This window comes from Hyla sarda, chromosome 5, assembly GCF_029499605.1.
Source record: "Hyla sarda isolate aHylSar1 chromosome 5, aHylSar1.hap1, whole genome shotgun sequence".
In the NCBI taxonomy this organism is placed as follows: domain Eukaryota; kingdom Metazoa; phylum Chordata; class Amphibia; order Anura; family Hylidae; genus Hyla; species Hyla sarda.
In genome coordinates this window covers 127,572,755-127,588,381 of record NC_079193.1, presented here as the reverse complement: position 1 = coordinate 127,588,381, position 15,627 = coordinate 127,572,755, and the positions used below count along the sequence as shown (strand labels likewise).

General features: G+C 41.6%; 1 protein-coding gene across 4 annotated transcripts in view; it reads left to right on the top strand.

The window, feature by feature from the left end:
* UPP1 (uridine phosphorylase 1) overlaps nt 1–10,271 on the top strand; it is a 113,209-nt gene extending 102,938 nt beyond the window's left edge. For 2 of the 4 annotated variants that reach the window (XM_056520254.1, XM_056520253.1), the window contains exons 7-8: nt 1,300–1,446; nt 8,670–10,271. In XM_056520254.1, the coding sequence (XP_056376229.1) occupies nt 1,300–1,446; nt 8,670–8,809 (287 nt within the window). In that variant the 3' untranslated portion in view covers nt 8,810–10,271. The remainder of the gene's footprint in view (nt 1–1,299; nt 1,447–8,669) is intronic. The other 2 variants (XM_056520257.1, XM_056520256.1) reach the window with 2 other exon arrangements.
* The last annotated feature ends 5,356 nt before the right edge of the window (nt 10,272–15,627 follow it).

Sequence of the window (15,627 nt, the reverse complement as noted above, 5' to 3'; positions counted from 1 at the left end):
ATGAGCGCTGCCTCTTTGTAACTATCTCCCTTCTTAATATTTTTAATTTAAAATCCACCCATGAAGTATATTTGGACACAGTGTCATTTTTGGATGTTACGTTACCGCCAAACTGGGTTCAAAAGTACAGTCTACATCGTATGGAAAACCCATTTCGGGGAACACACTTTTACAAGCAGACAGTAATCATCCAAAACACACTATCAAGGCAATCCCCATTGGAGAGATGATAAGACTTAAGAAAGCGGTACCTCCAGATCCAACACTTGGTTACAACATCAAGGTTTTTACAAATGTGGGAGGTCATGCTGCAGAACATGTAAAAACATGTAATGCATTCATTCACCAACTCAGCAGGTGATCATGCTGATCTGCACAAGAAGCTCCTTAACAGGGAGGCTTTCTGGCAGTTCACATTAGATACAGCTGAACCATCAAGATTGAATATACGGAAATAATTGTTATTGCATTATATGCATTAAATAAAGCATCAGGTACAGTTGGCAGATATATGGTTTTTACTATTATAAGTGTGATGTATACATTTAAAAAATAGGATGTATTTATAAACTTGTCCAAACTTCTATTTCATTATTGTGAAGCAAGTTTATGGTGTGAACGTGACATGTGCTTTTTTTTGTTATTTCTGCTCATCAGCAATAACAAAAAAAAGCGGGTGTCTGTTTGAAATGTATCCAGAGGGGTTAGCCCACTATGCACATTTCTGTACGTTGCTTTTAATTTTCTACAAATAAATCAGGAATCTTTCATCTACCTTGCTACATCATCCTTCTTTGTTTGAGACCTCTACACACCTGGTCTGTGCTGATCCGTGCAAAGGCCGGGGAGGTGAGCTGACTATTGACTTTATTCTACTTGCAGGACTCAACCTGACATGCAAAGTCTTGACTGGTACCACTTGAATGGCACTGGCAAAAACTGAAGTGGCATTTAAAAAAAAAAAAAATAAATTATGTTATTGTAAAAGATTTTCCTTGTATGGGCTTTGTAACTGGACCCACAGGGTCTTGATTGTTTCCCACCATGACATTTTAATTTCTTGTGGGAAACACAACTGCAGCTGATACTTGGGGTATGCTTACTAGAACTGTAATAAATAACAAGAAAAGATCAAAAATGAGAAGAGAAAACTGATTTAAACAGGTTGATAGATTGTGTTGTACTGTGTTTAAACCACATGTAACTGCATTTTTTATCACTATTTTAGATACAGATTAGTCTTTGAGTTATTATTTTAGTATGAAATAAGTGATCTGAGCTTTGTCTTTTTCTAAAAAGGTCAAGCACGTCTTGATGGAGCAATCTGTTCCTACACAGAAGAGGAGAAAATGGAGTACTTGAAGGCAGCCTATGAAGCTGGGATAAGAAACATTGAGATGGAGTCATCAGTGTTTGCAGCAATGTGCAATATAAGTGGTCTGCGAGGTAAGTGTAACATTTTCCCAAGCAACAAATTGCATAATTGTAGTCTTTAACCAAAAAATATATATTTATTTGTGGGACAAAATTGAAAATAACTTGTGTGTAATTTTTGTCAGCTTCCGTTTCTACACAGTGCATTAATGTCCGAACTATCAAAATATAAGGTTAGTTAAACCACACGGTCGATAGCGTACACATAAAAAAATGCCAAAACTGTGCATTTTTGATCACTTCATATACCATAAAAAACATATAAAAAGCGATTAAAAAGTCCCATTAAAATAGATCACGCGGAAAAAAATAAGCCATCATATAGCCCCATATGTGAAAAAATAAAAAAAAAGTTCTAGGGGTCAGAAGATGACAATTTTCAGCATATTAATTTTGGTGCATGTAGTTATAATGTTTTTTTAACCCCTTGGGAACGGAGGGTTTTCCAGTTTTTGCACTTTTGTTATTTCCTCCTTACCTTTTAAAAATCATAACCCTTTCAATTTTGCAGCTAAAAATCCATATGATGGCTTATTTTTTGCGCCACTAATTCTACTTTGTAATGACTTCAGTCATTTACCAAAAATCTATGGCGAAACAGAAAAAATAATCATTGTGAGACAAAATTGAAGAAAAAATGCAATTTTGTAAATTTTGAGGGCTTCCATTTCTACACAGTAAATTTTCCGGTAAAAATGGCACATTATCTTTATTCTGTAGGTCCATACGGTTAAAGTGATAACCTACTTATATAGGTTTGATTTTGTTGTACTTCTGAAAAAAATCACAACTACATGCAGGAAAATTTATACGTTTAACCTCTTCAGGACATAGGGCGTATGGATACGCCCTGCATCCCGAGTCCTTAAGGACCGAGGGCGTATCCATACGCCCGTGGGAATTCCGGCCCCCACCGCTAGCCGGTTGGGGACCGGAGCCGGATGCCTGCTGAAATCGTTCAGCAGGCATCCTGGCATATCGCCCAGGGGGGTCATTATGCCCCCCCATGTCGGCGATCGCCGCAGATCGCTGGACAATTCAGTCCAGCGATCTGCGGCGATTCCGGGTCAATCGGGTCTCCAGTGACCCGATGACCCGGAATTACTGGCTGTTCGGGGCCGAACAGCCAGAACCTGCAGGGGTGAGGTGGCACTGGTGCCACCTCACGATCGCCTTGATTCGTCGACCGGATTACCGGCCGACCAATCAGGGCGCCTGCTGCGGGTGTCACTCCCGCACCCGCTCCGCCCCTCTTCTGGAGGACGTGAGCGGGTGTGGGACGTGCACCCCGGGTGCTGGGGACCCCGATCCCCGGCGTTAATGTTGGGATCGGGGCCCCAGGAGCAGCGGCGGCGGCGGGACTGACCTGCAGCGTCTGGATCGTTGGAGGTGAGTGACAGCCTCCTGCTGTTGCTTAGCAACAGCTCCCAGCATGCAAAAAGGGCATGCTGGGAGCTGTAGTTATGCAACAGCAGGAGGCAGACCACCACAACTCCCAGCATTCCCTTATGGGCATGCTGGGACTTATGGTTTTGCAACAGCTGGAGGCACATTCTTTCTATGGAAAAGTGTACCTTCAGCTGTTGTATAACTACAACTCCCAGCTTGCACAAACAGCTAAAGTGCATGCTGGGAGTTGTAGTGGTGCATCTGGTGGTTGCATAACTACAACTCCCAGCATGCCCGTTGGCTGTCGGTGACTGCTGAGAGTTGTAGTTTTGCAACAGCTGAAGGCACACTGGTTGTGAAACTCAGAGTTTTTTTTTTACTCAGTGTTTCACGACCGGTGTGCCTCTAGCTGTTGCAAACTACAACTCTCAGCAGTCACCGTACACCATGCACCGTACATGCTGGGAGTTGTAGTTTTGCAACAGCTGGAGGCACACTGGTTGTGAAACACTGAGTTAGGTCACAAACTCAGTGATACATAACCAGTGTGCCTACAGTTGTTGCAAAACTACAACTCTCAGCAGTCACCGACAGCCAACGGGCATGCTGGGAGTTGTAGTTTTGCAACAGCTGGATGTCCCCCCCCCCCAATGTGAATGTACAGGGTACACTCACATGGGCGGAGGATTACAGTAAGTATCTGGCTGCAAATTTGAGCTGCCGCAAACTTTCTGCTGCAGCTCAAATTGCCAGCGAGAAACTACTGTGAACCCCCGCCCGTGCGACTGTACCCTAAAAACACTACACTACACTACCACAAAAAATAAAATAAAAAGTAAAAAACACTACGTATACACATACCCCTACACAGCCCCCCTCCCCTCCCCAATAAAAATGAAAAACGTCTGGTACGCCACTGTTTCCAGAACGGAGCCTCCAGCTGTTGCAAAACAACTCCCAGTATTGTCGGACAGCCGTTGACTGTCCAGGCATGCTGGGAGTTTTGCAACAGCTGGAGGCACCCTGTTTGGGAATCACTGGCGTAGAATACCCCTATGTCCACCCCTATGCAATCCCTAATTTAGGCCTCAAATGCGCATGGCGCTCTCACTTTGGAGCCCTGTCCTATTTCAAGGCAACAGTTTAGGGTCACATATGGGGTATCGCCGTACTCGGGAGAAATTGTGTTACAAATTTTGGGGTGTATTTTCTGCTTTTACCCTTTTTAAAAATGTAAAATTTTTGGGAAAACAAGCATTTTAGGTAAAAAAAAAATTTTTTTTTACATATGCAAAAGTCGTGAAACACCTGTGGGGTATAAAGGTTCACTTAACCCCTTGTTACGTTCCCCGAGGGGTCTAGTTTCCAAAATGGTATGCCATGTGTTTTTTTTTTTGCTGTCCTGGCACCATAGGGGCTTCCTAAATGCGGCATGCCCCCAGAGAAAAATTTGCGTTCAAAAAGCCAAATGTGACTCCTTCTCTTCCGAGACCTGTAGTGCGCCAGCAGAGCACTTTTCACCCCCATATGGGGTGTTTTCTGAATCGGGAGAAATTGGGCTTCAAATTTTTAAGGGATATTTTCTGCTATTACCCTTTTTAAAAATAAAAAGAGTCGCTCCTTCCCTTCTGAGCCCTCTACTGTGCCCGCCGAACACTTTACATAGACATATGAGGTATGTCCTTACTCGAGAGAAATTGGGCTACAAATACAAGTAAAAATGTTGTCCTTTTACCCCTTGTAAAAATTCAAAAATTGGGTCTACAAGAACATGTGAGTGTAAAAAATGAAGATTGTGAATTTTCTCCTTCACTTTGCTGCTATTCGTGTGAAACACCTAAAGGGTTAAAACGCTTACTGAATGTCATTTTGAATACTTTGGGGGGTGTAGTTTTTATAATGGGGTCATTTATGGGGTATTTCTAATATGAAGACCCTTCAAATCCACTTCAAACCTGAACTGGTCCCTGAAAAATACTGAGTTTGAAAATTTTGTGAAAAATCGGAAAATTGCTGCTGACCGTTGAAGCCCTCTGGTGTCTTCCAAAAGTAAAAACACGTCAATTTTATGATGCAAACATAAAGTAGACATATTGTATATGTGAACCAAAAAAAAATGTATTCGTAATATCCATTTTCCTTACAAGCAGAGAGCTTCAAAGTTAGAAAAATGCAAAATTTTCAAATTTTTCATCAAATTTACGGATTTTTCACCAAGAAAGGATGCAAGTATCGACAAAAATTTACCACTATGTTAAAGTAGAATATGTCACGAAAAAACAATCTCAGAATCAGAATGATAACTAAAAGCATTCCAGAGTTATTAATGTTTAAAGTGACAGTGGTCAGATGTGCAAAAAACGCTCCGGTCCTTAAGGCCAAAATGGGCTTCGTCCTGAAGGGGTTAAAATTGTCATCTTCTGAGCCCTATAACTTTTTTTATTTTTCTGCGTATGGGGTGGTATGAGGGCTCATTTTTTGTGACGCGATCTGAAGTTTTTAGTGGTACCATTTATGTATTGATCAGACTTTTTGATCACTTTTTATTCATTTTTTCATGATATAAAAAGTGACCAAAAATACGCTATTAAGGACTTTGGAATTTTTTTGCGCGTACACCATTGACCGTGCGGTTTAATTCACAATATATTGTTATAATATGGACACAGCGATACCACATATGTTTATTTTTATTTACACATTTTTATTTTTTTTAATTGGGAAAAGGGGGGTGATTCAAACTTTTATTAGGGAAGGGGTTAAATGATCTTTATTCACTTTTTTTCACTTTTTTTTGCAGTGGTATAGCTCCCATAGGGGGCTATAACACTGCACACACTGATCTTTTACATTGATCAATGGTTTCTCATAGGAAACCATTGATCAATGATTCTGCCGCTTGAATGCTCATGCCTGGATCTCAGGCACTGAGCAGTCGTTCGACGATCGGACAGCATGGAGGAAGGTAGGGACCCTCCTGCTGTCTTTACAGCTGTTCGGGAGGCCGCAATTTCATCGCGGCAATCCCGAACAGCCTCCTGAGCTAACCGGCAGTGATTTACTTTCATTATAGACGTAGCGTTCAACTTTGAACGTCGCGTCTAAAGGGTTAATAGCGTGCGGCACCACGATCAGTGCCGCGTGCTATTAGCCACGGGTGCTGTCCCCAAGGAGTTAAAGTTGTAAAATAAAATAAAACTTCATAAATTGGGTATTCTTGTAACCATATGGACCTACAGACAGAATAAAGATAAAGTGTAATTTTTAACGAAAATTGCACTGTGTAGAAACCAGGGCTGTGGAGTCGGTAGATAAATGTTCCGACTTCGACTCCTCTGTATTAATATGCAAATGTATTTTATACATTCCTTGAAGGAAAGAAAGGCAACATACATGTCACAAAGATATCAGTGACTACAGCACTGATGGGACACAGTCAAGAGAATACACAATGATATAAGTGACTTACAGGCAGGGCCGGACTGGAATCAAAAATAGGCCCGGGCATTCTAGAATAAGCAGCCCATTTTTTTGGTGGAGATCCAATTGCTGGGACCCCCACCAATAACCTTGGTTCAAGTGGCTCTCCAGCTATTCTAAAGCTAAAACTCCCATCATGTCTGTAGAATATGTATTTGAAGAGAAAAGTAAAGACCGGCGGGGGGTGCCTAAAGAAGGAATGATGAAGTAGAGGCAGGTGGGCACAGGTTGCCCGTAGGTAATAGGTGCTCATCTGGAGCGAGTGGAAAACTCGTGTATCAACCCACCAAGCAGGGTAAACAATGCTGGAGACAGCTGCCGAGCCAAGGGTTCAGGAAAGGGCTTGCCAAACCTGGAGAAAGTACCATGGAATTATGCAAAAAAAATCCTGTAGTTTCCAGTGTCGAAAAGAAGGATTTATTGAGAATAAAGCAAAGTAAACAGGATAACGCGTTTCGGGGGACAACGCCCCCTTCTTCAGATCAGTGATAGTGCTCCTCCCCAGAGCGCTCGCGGCGTTCTCCTCTCTGCAGCGCCCCGGTCAGACCCGCTGACCGGGAGCGCTGCACTGACATTCACGATGGGGATGCGATTCGCATAGCGGGACGCGCCCGCTCGCGAATCGCATCCCAAGCCACTTACCCGCCCCGGTCCCCGGCTGTCACGTTCTGGCGCGCGCGGCTCCGCTCTCTAGGCGGCGCGCGCGCCAGCTCTCTAAGATTTAAAGGGCCAGTGCACCAATGATTGGTGCCTGGCCCAATCAGTCTAATTAGCCTCCACCTGCTCCCTGTCTATTTAACCTCACTTCCCCTTCCCTTCCTTGCCGGATCTTGTTGCCTTGTGCCAGAGAAAGCGTTTAGTGTTGTCCAAAGCCTGTGTTCCAAATCTTCTGCTATCACCATTGACTACGAACCTTGCCGCCTGCCCCGACCTTCTGCTACGTCTGACCTTGCCTCTGTCTAGTCCTTCTGTCCCACGCCTTCTCAGCAGTCAGCGAGGTTGAGCCGTTGCCGGTGGATACGACCTGGTTGCTACCGCCGCAGCAAGACCATCCCGCTTTGCAGCGGACTCTGGTGAATACCAGTAGCAACCTAGAACCGGTCCACCGACACGGTCCACGCCAATCCCTCGCTGACACAGAGGATCCACATCCAGCTAGCCGAATCATAACACTAATATTTTGGTATATTAACACATTCCATGACACAGAGATCTCTAATTCCTCACTTGTTTCACAACTACAGTTCTCAACATTATCAAAATTCTAAAAGCATGAATTGTAACATTAGAAAAAATATTAGTAAATTAAAAAAATTGATAAACATATATGAACAGAAAAAAGTGATAAATAAAAAAGGTGAATAACAAAATGGTACCGATAAAGACAAAAGATCACAGCATAAAAGAAGTCCTTGAACAGCTTGGTTATTTTACATTTTTTTATACAAAGTTTAGAATTTTTTAACAGTAAACCTTGAAGAAAACCGTACAAATTGAATATTGTTATAATTGTACCAACCTAAACAATCAAGATAACATGCCAGTTTAATTGTACGGTTAACGGCATAAAAAGGAACCCCCCCCCCCCCCCAAATTGATGGAAAATAAAAGGTGTGGTGGAAAAAAGCACAAAATCAAAAATTCGCCCAGTCCTTAAGGGGTTAAACAGATCAGAGCAGTACAGTAGTATTGCATTTAATTTTATAAATGGTTTTAGTTTACTGTTAATGTAAAAAGAAATCTCTCCAATTAAAATGTAAACAAAGTGAATCAAAAAGTGAATATATTTGGTATTTGGTATTACTTTTGTGCAGGAATGTTCAAAGTATAAAAACAAACAGAAAAACTATGCCAGAACTGCTGATTTTGCCAGAAAAAAAAAAAAGAATAAAAAATGATCAAAAACCAAATAGAACTACAAGGGGGTTAGAAAACGTTGATGCAAAGGAATTGTAAAAAACAGTGCAGCCCCACAAGCCACTGTTTACTTAACTCCCCGAGTTATGTAAACAGAGTGTCCTGCAACTTCCATAACTTTCTTGCTTTGGCCGCATACGCTTTTCTGACCACTTCTGGAACACTTCTTCGCAATTGCTGTTTTTTTTTTTTTTTTTTTTCAATTTCACCCATCACTTATGTTCTTCTTGTTTCACTACAAATTATATGGTACTGAAGGGTACCAATAAAAAGCTCTCATACGATTCTGTTGGTGGAAAAATAAGAAGTTTATGTTTCTTAGAAAGGGGGAAGGAAAGAAAAAACCATAAGAAAAAAAATCTACATTCACCAGGTTGGGAAGGGGTTAAAAAATGCCAGTGCTGCTTTTTATGTGATTGTGCAAAAGGTGAGTAATCATTTCATTTCAGCTGCGGTTGTTTGTGTCACGCTTTTGAATCGCCTGAATGGAGACCAGATCAGCAGTCCTCATGATGTCTTGGTGGAGTACCAGCAAAGACCTCAGAAGTTGGTTGGATACTTTATAAGAAAGCGTCTGTCTCAAGATTAAGCTTCTATGATTTATACATAGTTTGTTAAGATTAAGATGTGTCACTCTGTCTCATAGAGCTGGTCATGTACCATTTTACACATATTCTTACATCATATTGTTTAATTTCAACATCACCCACTATATTTTATACTGTACTAGCTGAGTACCCAGTGTTGCCCGGTTTTTCCTTCCTAATCCTTGTTAAAATAAACAAAGGAGGAAGCTTTTGACTTCATATCCCGTCCTTGCATATTGTTGTTATATCCCAACCCCATATCCTGTCCTTATATCCCAACCTCTTATCCTGACCCCCTATCCTGTCCTCCTATCTCGACCTCCTATCCCCTCCTCCTATTCTGTCCTCCTATTCTGTCCTCCTATCTCGACCTTGAATCTTGACCTTCTATCCTGTCCTCCTTTCCCGTCCTCCTATCCTGACCTCCTATCCCGTCTTCCTATCTCGACCTCCTATCCCGTCTTCCTATCTCAACCTCCTATCCAGTCCTCCTTTCCCATCCTCATATCTCGACCTCCCATCCCGACCTCCTATCCCGTCCTCATATCCTGACCTCCTATCTCGACCTCCTATCCCGACCCGTAATATGTGTACCAGGTATTGAAATATCTCCAGCCGTACGGACGTTATGTGGGAACATACATTTCCAATTGATTTGCATGGGACTTTAAACAAAAACCCTGACCCTCCCAAATGGGGGTAGTTAAGAGTTAAATGAACTATCCTATATTTTAAGTGGATATATAAGTATCATGTGACCAAGTATTATCGAAATATCTCCAGCTGTTTGGAAGTTATGCAGTAACATATATTTCCCATAGACTTGTATGGGACTTTAAACAAAAACCCCAACCCTGGCAAATGGGGGTGACTAAGGGTTAAATTACCTATCCTATGCTTGTTGTTGACATATAAGTAACATGTGTGCCAAGTTTCATGTTAATATCTTTAGCCGTTTGGACGTGATTGTGGAACATACACACACACACATACATTGAGTTTTATATATATATATATATATATATATATATATATATATATATATATATATATATATAGATGTTGAGATTATGACTACACCGTCCTTAACACCTATTTTGTAGTTAAAACTATATTTATTGCTTTGTTTTATTTTGTGTTTGTATATTTTTTAATCAATTTCTTTGCTATTTCACACAGATTTTTACTGTATTTCCATTTCCTTAGATAGTTTGTATATATGGTGTATAATTTAAACTGTATATCTTAACAGACTGCAAACTATATTATTTTATAGATATTTATTTTTATTCTTGAGCCCATCATGTAATTATGAAAGGATCACAGAAATATTTAAGTATTGATGCAAATACAACCAAGTATTTTTTGTTAATTATGTTACAAATAAAAACAAACCATCAAGTTTTCTGTCTGTTTTTACATTTTAATAATCCCTTGTGTTAAACCAAACTATACTGTGAAAGCTAGAGGTTAAAATATATGGTAAATGGAATTCTGAATTCTGCTAATTACTGTGAAGAGATTGAAGATTTATATTGCCTGGAAGGTTACTGGACTATTTTTGGATCTTCTTTACCTCTAATTTCACAATGCTGATTGTTGTAGTGCAAGAGATTATTGTGTTTGTTGTGAAAAAAACATGTAGACTGCTAGCTCCACTACTCAGATTAAATCTAGTGCTTTATTCACCCTTGCTCTTACTCAGCCCCAGCTGATTTTCCCATGAAAACTCACCTTAACTGCTTCATGCTCCTTTACGACTAGCATTAAAATTAGAGGGGGTGAATCCTAACTACACTGGAGATCAAAATTAACAACACATTAACAACACACAATTTCCTAAATGTCAAGGTCATAGTGTAGTCTTATGTGAATATATCCTAACGTGAGTAAAATAGCAGTACTTATTAAGCTTATTTCATAAATTGTATTTATTCTAAAGCACAGAATAAAAATGTGAATGAAATAATTGAAAAAGAACACTGATGAAAATTAGAAAACACTTTCAGATACCTGCAAGTTATTGGTGTTAATCTGGCAACTGTTAATTTCATTAATGATCTGACAAACCTTCCAGTTTTCTCTGACTTTGCAAAAATGGTGTGCCGTTCCTAAGTGACTGAAACCCTCTGGCAGCAGGTTGTCCAGATGAAGGCCAAAGGGGTGACCCAATCAGCCATAGCAAGAGCAGTTGGTCATTCCAAGTCTGTGATTTCTAGAATATTGCATGCTTACAACATCACAAACTCATTTACAGTGGGGATCAAAAGTTTGGGCACCCCAGGTAAAAATTTGTATTAATGTGCATAAAGAAGCCAAGGAAAGATGGAAAAATCTCCAAAAGGCATCAAATTACAGATTAGACATTCTTATAATATGTCAACAAAAGTTAGATTTTATTTCCATAATTTACACTTTCAAAATAACAGAAAACAAAAATAATGGTGTCTGCAAAAGTTTGGGCACCCTGCAGAGTTATTATCTTGTACTGCCCCCTTTGGCAAGTATCACAGCTTGTAAACGCTTTTCGTAGCCAGCCAAGAGTCTTTCAATTCTTTTTTGAGGCATCTTTGCCCATTCTTCCTTACAAAAATCTTCCAGTTCTTTGAGATTTCTGGGCTGTCTGTCACACACTGCTCTTTTAAGGTCTATCCATAGATTTTCAATTATGTTGAGGTCAGGAGATTGTGAAGGCCATGGCAAAACCTTCAGTTTATTCCTCTTGATGTAATCTCCCATGGATTTTGAGGTGTGTTTAGGATCATTATCCATTTGTAGAAGCCATCCTCTCTTTAACTTCAGCTTTTTCACAGATGGCAGAGGTATCTTTGCCCATTCTTCCTTACAAAAGTCTTCCAGTTCTTTGAGATTTCTTGGCTAGCTGTCACGCACTGCTCTTTTAAGGTCTATCCATAGATTTTCAATTATGCTGAAGTTACATAGTTACATAGTTAGTACGGTTGAAAAAAGACAAATGTCCATCAAGTTCAACCAGGGAATTGAAGGGTAGGGGTGTGGCGCGATATTGGGGAAGGGATGGGATTTTATATTTCTTCATAAGCATTAATGTTATTTTGTTCCAGGAATGTATCTAACCCAGTTTTAAAGCTGTTAAATTTTCCTGCTGTGACCAGTTCCTGAGGTAGACTGTTCCATAAGTTCACAGTTCTTATGGTAAAGTAGGCGTGTCGCCCCTTGAGACTAAACCTTTTCTTCTCCAGACGGAGGGAGTGTCCCCTCGTCCTTTGGGGGGGTTTAACCTGGAACAGTTTTTCTCCATATTTTTTGTATGGGCCATTAATATACCGTATTTATCGGCGTATAACACGCACTTTTTAGGCTAAAATTTTTAGCCTAAAGTCTATGTGCGTGTTATACGTCGATACACCCCCAGGAAAGGCAGGGGGAGAGAGGCCGTCGCTGTCCGCTTCTCTCCCCCTGCCTTTCCTGGGGTCTAGAGCCCTGCTGCCGGCCCTTCTCTCCCCCTGGCTATCGGCGCCGCTGCCCGTTCTGTCCCCCTGACTATCGGTGCCGGCGCCCCATTGCCGGCGCCGATAGCCAGGGGGAGAGAAAGGGCAGCGGCACCCATTGCCGGCGCCGCTGCCCCGTTGCCTCCCCCCATCCCCGGTGGCATAATTACCTGTTGCCGGGGTCAGGTCCGCGCTGCTGCAGGCCTCCGATGTGCGTCCCCTGCGTCGTTGCTATGTGCTGCACGGCGCGGCGCATGACGTCAGTGCGCGCGCCGTGCATAGCAACGACGCAGGGGACGCACGCCGGAGGCCTGCAGCAGCGCGGACCCGACCCCGGCAACAGGTAATTATGCCACCGGGGATGGGGGGAGGCAACGGGGAGGCGGCGCCGGCAATGGGTGCCGCTGCCCCTTCTCTCCCCCTGTCTATCGGCGCTGGCAATGGGGCGCCGGCACCGATAGTCAGGGGGACAGAACGGGCAGCGGCGCAGATAGCCAGGGGGAGAGAAGGGCCGGCAGCAGGGCTCTAGACCCCAGGAAAGGCAGGGGGAGAGAAGCGGGCAGCGACAGCCTCTCTCCTCCTGCATTTCCTGGGGGGTGTATTGGGGTATACACTCGCACACACGCACCCTCATTTTACCATGGATATTTGGGTAAAAAAACTTTTTTTACCCAAATATCCTTGGTAAAATGAGGGTGCGTGTTATAGGCTGGTGCGTGGTATACCCCGATAAATACGGTACTTATATACATTTATCATATCCCCCCCCTTAAACGTCTCTTCTCAAGACTAAACAATTGTAACTCCTTTAATCGCTTCTCATAACTAACTTGGCGTCATCTGCAAAGATAGAAACAGAGCTGTTAATGCCATCCTCTATATCATTGATAAATAAATTAATTAAACAACAGCGGACCCAGTACTGAACCTTGGGGTACACCACTAATAACCAGGGACCAATCAGAGTACGAATCATTGACCACCACTCTCTGGGTACGATCCATGAGCCAGTGTTCAATCCAGTTACAAACTAAAGTTTCCAAACCCAAAGACCTTAACTTACCTGTCAGACGTCAATGAGGGACAGTATCAAACGCTTTAGCAAAATCCAGAAACACTATATCCACAGCCATTCCTCTGTCAAGGCTTCTACTCACATCTTCATAAAAGCAAATTAGATTGGTTTGACAACTTCTATCCTTAGTAAACCCATGCTGGCTATCACTTATAATACAATTATCCCCTATGTATTCCTGTATGTAATCCCTTATAAGTCCTTCAAACAATTTACCCACAATGCACGTTAGACTTACCGGTGTATAGTTCCCTGGGGAAGACCTAGAGCCCTTTTTGAAGATTGGCACCACATTCGCCTTGCACCAGTCCCTTGGCACAATACCAGACACCAGTGAATCTCTAAATATCATGAACAGGGGTACAGATATTACTGAACTTAGTTCTCTAAGAACTCTTGGGTGCAATCCATCTGGCCCTGGAGATTTGCTTACATGTGTATTACTTAACTTACCTTGTACCATTTCTACATTAAGCCAGTTCAGTACATTATATGATGTGTTACCAGCACTGACCTGTCCAATGTCAGCTCCTTCTTCCTTAGTATATACAGAACTAAAGAACCCATTCAGTAGCTCTGCTTTCTCTTTATCGCCTGTGACAACCTCCCCATTATCATTATTAAGGGGTCCTACATGCTCTGTCCTTGGTTTTTTTGCATTTATATATCTAAAAAAAATATTAAGGATTAGCTTTGCTTTCTTTCGCCACCTGTCTCTCATTTAGAATTTTTGCTATTTTTATTACATTTTTACAGATTTTATTAAGCTCCTTGTACTGTTTAAATGTTATAGCTGACCCATCAGATTTGTATTTTTTGAAAGCTATTTTTTTGTTGTTTATTGCTCTTTTAACATAATTTGTCAGCCATGTAGGATTTAGTTTTAATCGTTTATATTTGTTCCCCTTTGGTATATATTTAGCTGTATAGTTATTTAGAGTTGATTTAAAGATGTCCCATTTACCTTCTGTATCAGTATTTGACAACACCTCCCCCCAGTCTATATCCTGTAGTGCAGCTCGCAGCACAGGGAAGTTTGCCTTTTTAAAGTTATATGTTTTTGCCTTCCCCGTCTGTCTTTGTTTTCTACATTTTAAGTCAAAAGTAACTATTTTGTGGTCGCTATTACCAAGGTTTTCCCGCACAGTTACATTACCAACCAGCTCTGCGTTGTTGGAAATGATCAGATCCAACAAGGCTTCACTTCTTGTTGGGTCCTCCACAAACTGGCCCATAAAATTATCCTGCAATAAATTTAGGAATTTTCGCCCCTTTGTAGTTTTAGCCAACCCCGGACCCCAATCTATATCTGGATAGTTAAAATCTCCCATTATTACCACTGTACCTGCCCGGGCGGCCCTCTCTATTTGTTTATGCAGCCGACCTTCTATCTCTTCAGTGATATTAGGGGGTCTGTAGATTACACCAAATATTATTTTTTCAGTATTTCCCTGCTTTTGTAATTCTACCCACAGTGATTCCACATCCTCAGAATCATCACACACTATGGCATCGTTCACACTGACTTTCATACCACTTCTTACATACAGACAGACTCCACCACCATTTCTGTTCATTCGATCTTTGCGAAACAATGTAAACCCCTGCAGATTGACAGCCCAGTCATGCGAGGAGTCCAGCCATGTCTCAGTGACCCCAACTATATCAATATGTTCCTCCAGTATCAAGGACTCAAGCTCCCCAATTTTATTTGCTAGGCTTCTGGCATTTTTTGAACATATACTTTACATTTCCATCCTTTATGTTATTGGGGTTAATGGGATTCAAGGGTGTAAGTTTCATGGTCAGGAGATTGGGAAGACCATGGCAAAACCTTCAGCTTATGCCTCTTGATTTAATCCCCTGTGGATTTCGAGGTGTGTTTAGGATCATTATCCATTTGTAGAAGCCATCCTCTCTTTAACTTCAGCTTTTTCACAGATGGCATCAAGTTAGCATCCAAAATTTGCTGAAATTTTATTGAATCCATTTTTCCTTCTACTCGTGAGATGGCCCCTGTGCCACTGGCTGCAATACAACCCCTAAGCATCATTGATCTACCCCCATGCTTAACAGTTGGACAGAGGTTCTTTTCATTAAATTCTGTTCCCCTTCTTCTCCAAATGTACCTTTGCTCATTCCGGCCAAAAAGTTCAATTTTAACCTCATCGGTCCACAGAACTTGTTTCCAAAATGCTTCAGGCTTGTCTATATGTTCATTTGCAAAGTTCAAATGCAGATTTTTGGGGTGAGGACGTAGAAGAGGTTTTCTTCT